The following is a 14,987-nucleotide window of genomic DNA, read 5'->3' as shown; positions in this document are numbered from 1 at the left end:
CTGTGTCTCACTAGGTGGCAGTGTATGATTATATCTGGAAAAACCATGGCTTCAAGTCCAGAATCTCCAGCTGTGACCTCCAAAAGCAAAATGAAATTTCCGTGTCGGCACTTGGTCCGGGAGATATTACTTCTTATGTATCTATATACACCGTTTATCCCAGTGGATTCCAAGAGCTATATCGCCATTTTCTCAGACTCTCCAATGGTGCCATTGTTGAGGTACGTGCATATGAAAATATTTTAATGCAAATGCTGTGTAGGTTTAGTGCATGAATGTATATGTTTGTGCGTGTGTGTTTATGCTTGATTTCAAGGGCTTCAAAGTTACTTGCAAGCCTATTATAATTAATGTTTTTTTCTAATACCACAAATAGACTTAACGATCTAGTTTAGTGTTTTCCTTTAGAAACAAAGGTGCTGTGGAAGAACCAAACTGTTTCTTCACACGGCTTTGTGGGAGAGTGATGGAAACAAATCAAGTGAAATAATTCAGGATTTGGCTCATGATAACTTTGACTCAGTTAACATGTGTAAACATCAGCAGGTTGATAAAGACGTCTGAGTCCGTGGACACTTCAATTTCTCAGGAAAGTACACAGTTCCTTGCTTAAATTCTCTCACACAAAATGAATGAGATGGTGGCATTTCATACTGTTTCCATGAGCACATTCTTAAAAAATAAAGTCCCTGCCCCTAGATTTGCAAAAATGTTCAAGTAGCACTTAGCAAACATCTTGAAGCCATGTTCTCTCTTAAAAAGTCTTTAGGTGAGCTGAGTTTAGTTTAAAAAAGAAATCCCTCACATTGCACCACATTCTTAAAATCCAAATTTCATGGCACGTTTAAACCTGAGCCCCAGTCCTATTTGAATCAGTGTTTTGAATTCTGAAGTCTGAAAGAACATTATTTCCCATTACATGGTGGAGATAAAGGGTATAGGAGCAGGAAAATTTAGATACATTTCATGACTGGTTCCCTGGATGCGTTGGCATGCAAATCACTGAACAGTGTCACACCATTAATTGGTAAGAATTTGGAGAATATTTCTGTTCCCACCACCCTTCCCCTATGGACTTTAGCCACTGTTTTTATTATAACGTTGATGAAAGTCTGGCCTCATAAAATACCTTTGAATATAACCTTGAGGAAGTTTCACGTGGCTTGGAAAGCAGTCTTGCAGATAGAAAAGTTCTCGCATCTACCATCCGAACTCATGACAGCGTTTGGGTCCTGGAGAGACTCATATAGACACTCTACTTGGGAAAAGCACAGACGTGCCACACAAGGTTCCTGATCACTTTACCCCCTCACTCCCTTACTGAGGTGGGAAATGATAGAACCGTGCAAATTGTAGCAAAGCAACAGGTAGGGAGATTCTGAATGTATCTATTAGAATTCCTTGTGGTTGGTCAAGGGCTGTCATATGGCCCTTATTAGACTTCTGAAATATTTGCTTTAGAAATGCCCTTATGGAGCAAAACTGCCTTGATTGAATTTTTTTGTTGTTTTTGTTGCTGTTGTTGTTTTGCTTTTTGTTTTTGTTTTTTGGGGTTATTTAATCTGCACAGGGAAGTGCTTAGATAGATGCATACACCATGCACTGAAAGACCTGAAGAAGTCAGGACACCAGGAGTGTCTGCGCTTCTGTTACAAACCATCTTGTGGCAGCTCGCAGGTCTAGGGACCTGAGCCAGAAGCCCCCGCATGAGGAGGCCTGTTCTCCCTAGCAGAGCAATCATCAGGACCTTTTGATTCACTCACTTCTGCATTTGCTCCAGACCTGTCCCTTCGTCACTCCCCACTACTCTCCACCCACATTCTTATCTGTAAAACTGGGTTAATGTATACTTCTGCTACCTGCCTTGTAGAGATTTGGGGCAGATGAATGGGTTCACATCTGCGAAGTACTTTTAGCTCCTTTTATAAAACAGAAAGTAAAATAAAGATTCCAAAGTATTATCGATGGTGTGATGTTAAATCCATTCGACTTGTCAATGTTTTTTTTTTCTCCCCAAGTACTAACAGTAATAGTAACATTATGCTAAAAAAGAAATCACTTCTGGAAGGATTGAATTGTGAGGCATTAGGGCTCATGGACACATCTGGGTCGCTTAGCCTGTGTTTGGACCACTACTGCATTATGTAATGGTAATGGCAGAATGGCATTGGCAATGTACAAGTCCACCCCACCATTTCTGAACCTGTGCCCCACAGAGATTCTAGCAAATACTCAACCAGCTTTCCCCTTTTTGCAGATCCCAGGGAATGCACAAGGTCCTTCTTACTCATGGGTTGGCGTCTAGACATTTTCCACTTATGTCTTCATACTTTGCTTTACCTGCTTTTTGCTCTGTGAAATCTACTGAAACCCATTTCAAACTGACCTCTCTCCTTGCACTTTCTCTAACACTTATCACCAGTTTTACTTAGCTTTTCTCAACTTGTTTCCAGTATAAAATTTTGTCTCCTAAGAGGACAGGAACTGTACAGCAGAGCAAGTTGTAGAGCAAGTTGGATATCAGAGCAATTTTCTTTCAGCCACATATCTGGCTACTTGGCAACCATCTTACTTTCCTCCGTACCTCTCCTGACCCTTACCAGGTTACTTCCAAGTGTATTATCGGCCTTTGGAGCTATAAAACCTGGAATTGGAGGGCATTTGAGACTGGTCTTTTGTAATCTCAGTGAGAAATGAAATTAATGCATTTCTTTCCCAAAGATATATGCATTGAAAAGAAATTTCAAGAATCAACATCTAGGTAGATTATACTTCCTGGATTAAGGAAAAGTCTGTTTGACCTTTAAAACTATGGTTTACAAGTAGTCACCTACTCAGATTAAAGTTAACTTCTACCCTTGAGCTCCCTATCTCTGTACTAAGTATGTTATCGATGCCCTAGGAAATCCACTAAATTGCATTGACTTCCTGGATGTCAAATGGTTCTCCATGACTGGTAAGTGGGCATCATGATATCCTTTCCATGAACGCCCCCATCATGTGGGTTGAGAGAACTTATACTTAGGAAATGACTTAGACCATTATACTTATACTTAAGAAATACTTAGAAATACCTGTGAGATCCAAGCCACATTTTTAAATGGATGTTCTGATATGGGAAGAAAAGGGAGTTGTGTCTGAGTCCAATTTACTTACAAATCTAGATGTGACAAAAAAAAAACAAAACCCACAAAATAAAAATGGATGAAATTTTGCTTCTGCCTTATAGCCTGAACATGATTCTCAAAGGTTTTATGGTGTTTTTTTTAAATAGAATGTCTAGTTTCCTAAGTTCCTTTTGCATTTAACACAGCTCTAACTATGTGACAAGAGCTATTTCAAAGCCTCTCCTTATCCTGATATGAAATATAGGTCACATGTTAACCTTTTTTTCCCTCAATAAAACCCTCACAATTTGGGTTTGAACACATTATATTCAGGATTTTATTTTTATGGAAAGCCATGGGTTGGGAACAGAATGTGTTCTACACTAAAGATTTCACATGCCTGAAATCGACTTTATATTACCAACGACCTTTGCTATAGATTTGTCTCCACCATTTTGTTTTTCATCCAGCCCTGTTACTCATGGGGACATGGCTCTTACTGTGTTCTACATATTTTGCTTTAAAAAGTAAGGAGTCCCCTCCTGCCCCTCCCACTTGTAGAGAAGGTCATTGCTCTGTCTACTCATGAGCACATCTCTTTAATTCTATTTTTATCAGCCCTTCTGAGCTCAGTGATTCCTTAGACTCTCAGAGATCAGTGCTTCAGCTCTACTCCATAGGTAGGCTATCTTCTGTGTGCATTTTTTTTAAGCACAAAGTTACTTTAAAGTTTTTACTGCTACGAAACCCAGAAACCCAGGCAAGGCTAGTACAGATTCATCAAGTCACAAATAAGCTTCCCGATCCCAAGGTATCCGTCGCAATTAAGAAAGTCCTTGGAGCATTGGTTTGGGTGGAATGGGAAAAAGGTTTTTTTTGTCATTAGAGGCAGTGTCGCCCGGTGGTCTGAGCGGAGAAGAGGGAGTCAGGAACTCAGCGATCTCACAGAGGCTCCGTGAGACCCAGATGAGCGGCTTCAGGCAAGTCTCTGGGCCTCAGGAGGATGGGCTCACCTACTTTGAATCTCCCGTCTGAAGAGCTCCTTACCCAGGGCCAGGAGATACACAGCAGGAAGCCTGATTCCTTGTCTGCAAAATGAGAATATTAATACTTGCCTAAATAACACATTAACCAATTAGTGATTGTTAAGTGCTCTGCTGATAGAAAGCAGCAGGAGAAGAAAGGCAAAAACGAAAACTGGAAACACAATTTTGTTACTAGATGGGTTTTATTTGGCTCTGGGCTTTTCTTCTGCTCATGGAGTTCAGTTACCACACAGTGCAAAGAGCAGGGGTGAAACTGGCCCTCAGCTTTGTTTGTCTCAATGAGTCAGCGGATGAAGCTGACTGTCCCCTGCAAATCTACATGACACTTTGAATAAGCATAGAGTGGGGTTTTTTTTTTGGGGGGGGGCACTTGAATTTGGTCCTTGAATCAGTAAATTGCAGGGGGAACATCATTCAAATGACAGACTTTTCAGGTTTAACTCATAGTTTCATATCTTTCAGGAAAGAGTATAGTGAATTTTACAATTCCCACATTCATCAACTACAATGACCAATTTGCAGAGTGTATGAGAGAGAGAAATATACCCACTAATGTGGAAGAGAAATCAATAGGAAAATACAGAAAATTGGGGGGTCTCTGGAATATATTCATTAAATGCATAAATTGTTTATGACACTTTTGTTTTCAGGATGGATTTCTTCCATCCACGTTTTTCTTTTGGTGAAAGGCATTGCACATGGGAAGGGGAAAAAAACCCAACACTCGTGTAGCTTATTGTTTTTATTGTGTACAGTTTTAGATTCACCTAAAGAAAATAGTAAAATTAATTTATTCACACAAATGGGAGAAAGTCCTGTTTTCATTCCCTAAATTTGGACCACTTTACATTTTTTGCCCAAAAGCTGTATAAAAAGATGCAGCAAGTCCTTTGGGCACATTTGCTTATGTGACATTATTGAAAATATACATTAAAATGAAAGAGTAATAGCAATAGTTATGGCTTTGCATAAAATATTATTAAAAACGTCAAGGACACTAATGTCTTTTACTTCTGGTTTTCAAATTCAAACTCAACAGTTGCCACTTCTTTTTTTTTTTAAAAAAATAGGGTCCGGATATTTGTCTTTTTCTTTCTCCAGGAAAGATTGGCTATTTTTGTAAACTATAGAGGGTCATCATTTTGTAGCATCTAAAACTTAGACCCTATTATAAGAAACATACTAAAAAAGAATCAGAATGTAAGAGCAAAGAGGAAATCAATAATCAGATTAGTATTAGAATATAATATTACTTATAAGACATTTTCCTGTTCTAATTAAGTAATACTGAAAAGTCTTAAGAAGGCACATTTACTAATCTTTTAAATATATATGAATTATATTATTTGAAAAACATGATAAAAATGTTATTCCCATATGTGTGTGTCAAAATAAGTGATTTTATTTGTCCATAATAATTGGGTCAGTATAAGTTGCTAGAAGATTTTTTGCTTTTCACAAAACTAAACTAGACAATTCTCACATCAGGCTTAATTGACCATATATATATTATTATTGGTTACCTGTAAGAGAAAAAAAATAACATTTTTTTTAAATTAGCACATTATAATTTTTAAATAAATACAACAAATTTCAATACAATAAATTACAGATACAGTAGATTTGTAGAAAGGGATTTCAATAATAAGGTCAAAATATTAACTTTTTGTAACTAAATTAATGCTAGTGTAACTATGTTTGGTTTTCATAGAAAATCATGAAGAACAGTTTTGGTTCTACTTATTGTATATCAAGATGGTAGTTAGAAACATTTTAGAGATTCTACAGGGTTTTTTCTGAAATGATTAAATTTCCCTATACTTTATTTATACTCATAATTTGAGACCATCATTTATTAACAGTTTCTGGTTTTTACAGACTTCATATTTTTGGTGTATATAAGAAAAACATGGTCAAATACATATTTCTGAAAATACTTAGACATAAAATTATTTTCAGCATCTTTGATCTCCTTTGACTCTTCAAACTATTAGAACTTATGGAAGGCATAGAAAGGATTTATTTTATTATTATATTCGTATATCTATCAACAATAATGGATACCCATCTGACCTGCTAGAGAAAAAAATTCCTATGATTCTAAGTCATAGGAAATGTTTTAAATCACATAGTAAGTATAAAGAATCAGTGTTAAAAATAAGCCTTAATATATTATCTAATATATTGGTTAAATGTCTAATATAAATATTAGAAAGGGGAAGAATTAAATCTTTATTCTATAGTTGATAATGATTGAATGTTTTATCTTCCATAAAAATATATTTACTTTTACCTCTGAATGTTTTTCTTTCTTATTCACCTGGATTTTAAGAACCATAACTTGAAGGGGGAAATGTGAAAAAAAATTATGCTTCTCTTTATTTATGAATCCTGTTACTGTGTTTGGAAAAAATATTGAGTTTTGCATTAACAGTACATTTTAAATCCATGCAAACAAAAGTAAGTGATTGAGAAGAGTATTTTTTGAATATGCCATGATACTAAGAATCAATGATTTTCGTCTTGACCCCATTTGATAAGGCTAATCCCAATTACATAAAAAGTTCAAGATAATCCACTCATGAAAAAAAAAAAAGCCTCAAAAAAGTCAACTTAATTATTTTTCCTTGTATCAATATGCAGAAATATTATGAAAATATTTTGATGCACCTTGTAGCTGTGTCAATATTAACTTAAGAACTCTCTACAAATGTTTTAATGTTTTAATCTCTAAGAATGCATACCTACAGAAATACTGTGGTTTCTCCTAAATAGCTTATGCAACAGATGCTTCTGTAATTCCCTGAAACAATTATTTAACGATCATATGCTAAAACGGTGTGTGAGAAAACAGTGGCATAGTGTCATAGTTTTACATATTTGTATCCAATAAATTATTTTTAATCTCACATTTTCTAAACACTGCTAAAAAATCACATAAGCTCATTTTATGTGCAAAATCACATATAGTGTGCTGAATGACACTTAAAAGAAATGAAAGAGTAGCAGTAGCTTATTTTCTGAAGCAATTCTGACACTAATGCTAAATTACAACTTGGAAACATGTAGCATTTTTACCTTTATAAGAAAAGGCTTTTTACATATTTAACATAATTCCGGGGAAAATAAACTGGAATTATGTATAAAGGTATGTACACTGTAACCAAAGGGCATTTATATTCCCCTGTAGAATACTTACAATGATTTTATTGCCATTTTGTGTCATTTTCTAAAGGATATAAAATACCGCCAGTAAACAAACTAGACTTTGGATTTAAGGTGACACCTGCTTCTTCAGAAGCTCTATTCAGATATTTAATCTTAAGAACACTGAATATTTTACAACCGATTATAGTGTACTTTTGCAAAAATGAAAGGAGTGTGTGTTTTGGCTTATAATTTTCGCAGCTGTGGTGATCAGCAGGGTCACACTCCCAGCACCCCATCATCGCTAAATCCCTGAGAATAAATCCCCCCTGTAGTAAACTGCTTGTGAAATTTACATCGATGTTCTATTTCTTCAAAATGCAAAACATCCTTTCTCTACAGCAATGTTGACTCCCCCTATTACGTTTAGAGAGTGTCGTATTATTTATTTTTGAAGTATACAGTTGTAATAGATTTTAATAGGCCCTTTACCCCTAGTTCAGACTGCTGTTCTTCAAGTATAGCAATTTGAATTCTGCTGAGAAAATTTTTTATTTCAATACAGAACCATAATGGGTTTAACGAGGCCTCCAAATATTGCAGTGTTGCTTCAGTCAGTGAATTAGTGCTATGCATATATGTGTCCTGTGTTAAGGAGGCAAATTAAATCAAACTTTATCCGGAATGTTGTATCTAGGTTATTATTCCTCCTCTTCGTCTTTCTTTTTTTTTTTAATGTTTTATTTATTTCTGAGAGAGAGAGAGACAGCGTGAGCAGGGGAGGGCCAGAAAGAGAGGGAGACACGGAATCCAAAATAGGCTCCAGGTTCCGAGCTAGCTGTCAGCACAGAGACCGACGTGGGGCTTGAACCCATGAACCGTGAGATCATGACCTGAGCCGAAGTCCGACTCTTAACCGACTGAGCCATCCATGCGCCCCGTTCTTTCTGACTATATTTATGATGGCTGCTCACTGAAGCTTTACCTTAATAAAGGTACTTATTAACTCACATACGTGGGAATTACAATAGATACTCTAATGGAATGGCTGACCTCGGGAGTTCAATGAATGTTATCAGCTCTCTCTCTTTCTTCCCTCTCTTTCTCTCTCTCCTTTATTTCCACCTATGTTGGCTTCATAGCAGGGAAGGGTCAGAGAGAGAGGGAGTCACAGAATCCAAAGACAGGCTCCAGGCTCTGAGCTAGCTGTCAGCACAGATCCCAACGCGGGGCTCGACCCCACGAACCGTGAGATCATGACCTGAGCTGAAGTCAGACGCTCAATTGACTGAGCCACCCAGGCGCCCCTGTTGGCTTCATTCTTAATAGTATCCTTTTTGTATTGTGGTATAGCTCTAAGCTTTGATCATTCTTAATAATTATTATCTTGGAAGGAGATTTTTTTTTCCTCTGGTTTCCCCTCTGTACCCATCTGTTGACCCATTTCTGGAAAACGGTTTTCTGATTGGCTTGCTATTATGATTTATGAGTTGCAGTAGTAGTTCTAGAGTAGTTACTAGTAATAACTAGCAGTTCTAGTTAACAGAGAAACATGGCTTCTGTAACCAGAAGAGCTTGTCAAATAACCAAATGTGGTCTTTGCTATCTAGAGATATGCATTCATTTGTAGCTCCCTGCCTTTCTAACCAGGAGAGCCTTTGGTTCAAGGGGCCATTAGTTCTAAGGGAAAATGGTCACTCAGCACAATGCCTGTGAATGCTAGATACCTTCAGGATGTAGGAGGGACATATGAAGTCAGTGAAATTGATGATTATTATAAACAGCCCAAGAATAAACCCAAACTGTGTATGACAAGTGAAACAGGATGTTGGCATGGTTGCTAGTTGTGCTCAAAGATAATTTGTCTTGTATACACAGAAAGTTTTTCTAGGGACAATGAGTTGCTATTGAAAGGAATGCTGCCATGTGTTTCCCCCCATTCAAAAACAGTTTTGTTTTCAATCCATTTCATCACACAAAAGTTATTAAAGGCAAAGAAAGAAAGAGAGAAAGAAAGAAAGAAAGAAAGAAAGAAAGAAAGAAAGAAAGAAAGAAAGAAAGAAATAAAGAAAGAAAGAAGGAAAGAAAGAAAGAAAGAAAGAAAGAGAGAAAGAAAGAGAGAAAGAGAGAAAGAGAGAGAGGGAGAGAGGGAGGGAGGGAGGGAGGAAGGAAGGAAGGAGGAAGAAAGGAAGGAAGAAGGAAGGAGGAAGAAAGGAAGGAAGAAGGAAGGAAGGGAGAGAGAGAGAGAGAGAAAGAAAGAAAGAAAGAAAGAAAGAAAGAAAGAAAGAAAGAAAGAAAGAAAGAAAGAAAGAGAAAGAAAGAGAGAGAGAGAGAGAGGGAGGGACGGAGGGAGGGAGGAAGGAGGAAGGAAGGAAGGAAGGAAGCAAGGAAGGAAGGAGTGAAGGAAAAGAGAGGAAAGAAAGAAAGAAAGAAAGAAAAAGAAAGAAAGAAAATCCCCATCTTGTATTTGATTTTGGTATTTTTGGCTTCCATAGAATTAGGATATTCTACTTTCCAAATGTCTTAATTGCTAATTATGACCTCATGCTCTATATTAGAAAATGACATACAAATTTTAATATATGTTTTTGGTGTGTTATACAATTATTGCTGAAGTCAGAAGTGAAACTGAACCATAAAACCTTAATTGTAAGCTTCTGTTCAAACTGTGGAGTTAGGTTAACAATACGGCATTTCGGATGATTTCCAGGCTGTAATTTTTGGGGTGAAGGGGGGAATAAGGAAGTCACAGAATTTGTTCGTTCTACCTAAATATCTCTTTGAAACATATTAGGTTAATATGTGCCATTTCATCACCACTTCTCAGGTGTTTGGTGATATCAGTGGCCTCAGGTTTATCCCCACAGAAGTGGCCACAGCAATTCAGAAGCACATAGGTGAAATGGACGGTACATCAGATGGTACAACAGACGGTACAAAGACTCCTTTGACATTAAATCAGGAGAAATGAAAAGAAGCCACTAAAATAAAAAGGTATTTTTTTCCTACTGAGTAAACATTTAACTCCGCTGAATGTGAGTGTATCAAATAAGTAGGAGCCACCAAGTGGTATTTTGTTCTTGTTTTCTTAAAGCTTCAGGATGGCATGCAAGTCATGGTCAGACCAGTCCAACTTCCTTTCAACCTACCGCCTTATAATAATGCACTTTATTGTAAGTCAATAACCGGTATTTGTAACAGCAACTAGAAGTCATGATCATCTCGACTATGTTTTTCAGAGAGTGCAGAATCTTGCCAGTCATTAGTTTAGAAAAAAATACTTGACTACCGCAGGATTTGCAGAGTGCTACGACCATTTTTCATTTTCTTTTAAAAGTGGTACTCTTTCATTTGGAGGGAGTAAGAGAAATGGCTAGGCCATGATATAACCAACGCCAAATAAATCCCCTTTCCTTTCTATGTAGCTGAAAAATCTCATTTCTTTAGAGGGAACTTCAAGAAAAAAATGGAAAAAAGTAAATAATAAGAATAAAGTCCTTTCAATGAGTAGGTTTGCAGAGCATATATTTTGTGTTCTAAGATAACAACAACCAATCCCAAAATGTCTGGCTCAGATATGGGCTCCCTGCATATACCTCAGCTCTTTTTAAAGGGAGCAAGTAGCACAAGAACTTTTCGGTTCTTATATTAGCCCTTTTCTTTTTCCTTGCTTTCAGCTGAAGATCTGGAGTGGGATTTAGGGTCACAAATGGACAATGAACCATCAGAGGGTAGACGGGTCATAGAAAGTCTTGCATCATGAAGAATCTTGCCTCACCATACAGCAATAAATACAGTGGATTGCTCACCCTGATCTTTCTCTGCGCCTTTAACGAACAGTGAACAGATATTGAAAAAACACTTCTCTCAATGTTATAGAAGCATCAAAATTAATTCTTATAATTAGGAAATGTGAACACATCTGCTCCTGGTGATTTTCAATTCTGGGCTTTAATCATTGTCTATGATGGTATCTTCAGTCTTACACAAGATGACTGCATTAAGGATTATACAAGGTGTTCCCTCTATTGGCTGAGATTAGCACATGCATATACTGTCTATATTTTTCTTCCTATTTGGCTACTTTTGAAGGCAGATCAATATACATTAATATCTTGAATAACTATTATTGAATAAATATTCCAAACGCCTTTTAATAGCTTAAATTAACACACAGGCACACCTCAGGCAGTTCAATTCACCTTTTAAGATGAGACTCAAGGGGCGCCTGGGTAGCTCAGTCGGTTGAGCGTCCGACTTCGGCTCGGGTCATGATCTCGCATTTCGTGGGTTCGAGCCCCGCATCGGGCTCTGTGCTGACAGCTAGCTTAGAGCCTGGAGGCTGTTTCGGATTCTGTGCCTCCCTCTCTCTCTGATCCTCCCCTGCTCATGCTGTCTCTATCTCTCTCTCAAAAATAAATAAAATATTAAAAAAGAAAAAAAAGATGAGACTTGAGTGGCACCTGGGTGGCTCAATTGGTTAAGCCATCAGCTTCAGCTCAGGTCATGATCTTGTGGTCCGTGACTTCAAGCCCGGTGTCGGGCTCTGTGCTGACAGCTCAGAGCCTGGAGCCTGCTTTGGATTCTGCGTTTCCCTCTCTCTCTCTGCCCCTACCCCACGCTCAAGCTGTGTCTCTGTCTCAAAAATAAATAAACTTAAAAAAAAAAAAGATGAGACTTGAATGTCACTGTCATTGATCTTTTTCCTTACTCACCTCCATTCCTGCAATTGTAATTTGTTACAGTTTTGATCACCAGGCTCTTACCTCTGCTTTCACTTAACAGTTTTGTATTCTAATTGCATACTTAAGCCTTCCCCATTACAACATGGCTTACCTGTGGACAGAATTTTTCTATTGTACCTTCCTATTAACAGAACTTGGAAGAATGCTGGTCACAACTCAGGAGCTTAATGAATATTTGCTGTTGAAAGGATGGTGTGAAAAACAATGAGGGTGTGGTGGTGATAAAGGCCAGGTCTTTATGGTGTTGTCAGTTATAGTATAAAGAAAGCCAGAAGGAAGGGGGTGGCAGTGCAATAAAATAAATTCTATGAAAGACTTGTATCAGCACAAAATGTACTGAGGAAGAATAGATGTATACAATTAGATTTCTGCATCTTGAGCTACATTTCATTAGATCCTTATTTCAAATTGATAAATATAGTTGAACAAATGACATGGTAATTTTTTTACTTAGCTGTCATTCACTGGACTGAATTAATAAAAATGCCTACTGATTTTATTTTTGACTACTGGTTTTTTAAGGCTGCTACTTTTATTTATACTCCCTTCACTAAAATGTAAGCTTTATGGGGGCAGGAATCATTGCTTCGTTTATTTACTTTTGCCCTCCTCAGTCTGTAATACTGTACTTTGAACTACTAAGTGCTCAGTAAGTTTTTCTTGGATGAAAGATGAAAGTGATGGGTCAAGTTTCACTTGACTTTATATTTATTGTACTGTATGTCAGTGAATTGAATAAACAATACATACACCGGCAAAAACAAACAAAAAAACCCTTACTTTTCGTTCTTGTGTTTCCTTTAGGAATTGGTGGTCCCAATGGAAGAAATGGCATAATTAAGAAAAGTAATATTTTCTGGCCGCTGAAAGATGCCCAGGTTCACATCCAAGGAGTCTCTTACTACATTATTGTAACATATGAGTTGTTTGTTTAGTATTTTTAAATGAAGTCTTTTGCTCTCGTAGCTTTAGATATGTTTTCCTTGCCATTGAACTTACCTTACTGACCATTAAGCATTAAGTAATAGATTTAACATATGAGTCATTCTAACACTTTTGTAACGTGATGTGTGTGTTTGCATGCTTATGTATGTGTGTGTACGTGTGTGTGCCCGTGTGTGTGTGTGTATGTGTGTTGGGTAGAGAGTGACTACCATGTTTTTTCAAGAGTTCTCTGCTTGTTGAATATTCATGGCCTCAGTGCAATCCAACACTCAAGAATTTGCCACTATCTTATCCCTGCAGTAAATATCATGTTTACATTGGTATTGAGATGACCTATTTAATTTAGATTTTTTTTTTTTTGCATGTACATGTGTAGTTAGGTACTTAACAGAAAAATAGAAAAAAGAAAATAAAGGAACTTTTTACTCTTAAAATAAATTTCTCTCATCTTTGGTGAATTTTGAATTAAAAAATTTCATCTTTATGAATTAACAAATGATAATTCCATGGAGTGGTCATTGTAAATAGATGGTCTACCAGAACAGATTCTAACATGTGACACTCTAGTATATAATCCCCTTAACAGAGTGCACATATTTATACACAGTGCAAAGTGTTATGTTAAAATTCAAGGTAGAGGTCATGATCTCACTGTTCATGGGATTGAGCCCCGTGTCAGTCTCCATGCTGACAGCATACAGCCTGCTTAGGATTCTCTCCCTCACTCTCTCTCTGCCCTTTCCCCACTCACACATACTCTCTATCTCAAAAAATAAATAAGAACTTTTAGAAAATTACTAAAAAAGGAAGAGGTAAATAAAATTCAAGATAGATTTCTGAAGGACTATCTTCCTCTCTTTCTTTCTTAGTTTCTTTCTTTCTTTCTTTCTTTCTTTCTTTCTTTCTTTCTTTCTTTCTTTCTTTCTTTCTTCTCTCTCTCTCTCTCATCTATCTATGGATCCAGTCATCATTTCCCTTAGTATATTGAGGATAGTTTATAATGCTCATAATTATTTTTTAAGAATCTGTTAGTAATACAAGCTTTGTTTTATGTATAAATTCATGCATATTTACTTAATAATTTCATTGATAACTTTATTTCTAGTATTATAGTTAGTTACTAATTAATGTGTGTCATTCACATTGATATTTTTCTCGCATTTAGAAATAATACAGAATACAAAATATGGCTATAATTGAAAACTATAAATTAAAAAAATCCTTTCAGTAGATTGCTTTTGCTAGTACCTACTGTGTTCTTATCACCTAAATAGATTTTCCATTTGAAATTAAATTCTTTTAAGGAATAAAAATATAAATAAAAAGAAATTAAAAATTTAAGTGCTTGTTTTAAATTTGAAAGCAAGATCCATAAAATGTTCCTTGTATTAAGCTCAGTGACTATAATAGATAGATTACACTAAGTGTCAGTTGAGCAAGTGGATAAAAAATGAGTGCTTTTCCACCTTCAGTTGAATATGGTGCTAGGTGGTATGTGCTGGCATTAAAAGCAAATTACTTATCACTTCAACAATCACAGCATGAGAGCATCCTATTGGAAGTTGTATTTCTAGTCTTTGTTGGTCCACAGTTTTATTAAGTAAATCAACTGATAATGCTCAGATAAGCAAAGGAAGAAAACCTTGATGACATTATGGCATTTTACTTTTTGAGTGCTTATTCAAGATGGCTCCAAAATGGCCATTTCTATATTTTTAGTCAGCAAGAATACACACACTCGTACACACACACACTTTCATCTGGCTCAGCCACTTATGTGAAGGACAAATATCATGTACTACATTCCTTCCAGTTGGCCATCTAACTTAATTACTTTGAGGAATGGGAAAATCACCCCTTTAAATGAGAATGCTTACTATAGGAGTACCTTCTAAGAGCTTGTAAAGAGCTCTTAGTGGATCTGAGACCCTTGTGAAAAGCTACATTAGAGCCTTGACAACTGGTAGGTCTTCACTTAGTAGTTATTGACTGAGTGG

At 36.6% G+C, this 14,987-nt stretch overlaps 1 protein-coding gene across 1 annotated transcript in view; it reads left to right on the top strand.

Annotated features, from left to right (window-relative positions):
- The window catches only part of LOC144236440 (uncharacterized), a 294,747-nt gene extending 281,319 nt beyond the window's left edge, over positions 1–13,428 (top strand). The window contains exons 13-15 of the mRNA XM_077770089.1: positions 15–221; positions 10,128–10,294; positions 12,850–13,428. Coding sequence (XP_077626215.1) covers positions 15–221; positions 10,128–10,271 — 351 coding nt within the window. The 3' untranslated portion in view covers positions 10,272–10,294; positions 12,850–13,428. The remainder of the gene's footprint in view (positions 1–14; positions 222–10,127; positions 10,295–12,849) is intronic.
- Positions 13,429–14,987: the final 1,559 nt, after the last annotated feature.

Source organism: Crocuta crocuta, unplaced genomic scaffold, assembly GCF_008692635.1.
Source record: "Crocuta crocuta isolate KB4526 unplaced genomic scaffold, BGI_CrCroc_1.0 scaffold24, whole genome shotgun sequence".
Classification (NCBI taxonomy): domain Eukaryota; kingdom Metazoa; phylum Chordata; class Mammalia; order Carnivora; family Hyaenidae; genus Crocuta; species Crocuta crocuta.
This window is presented reverse-complemented; position numbering and strand designations above follow the sequence as displayed.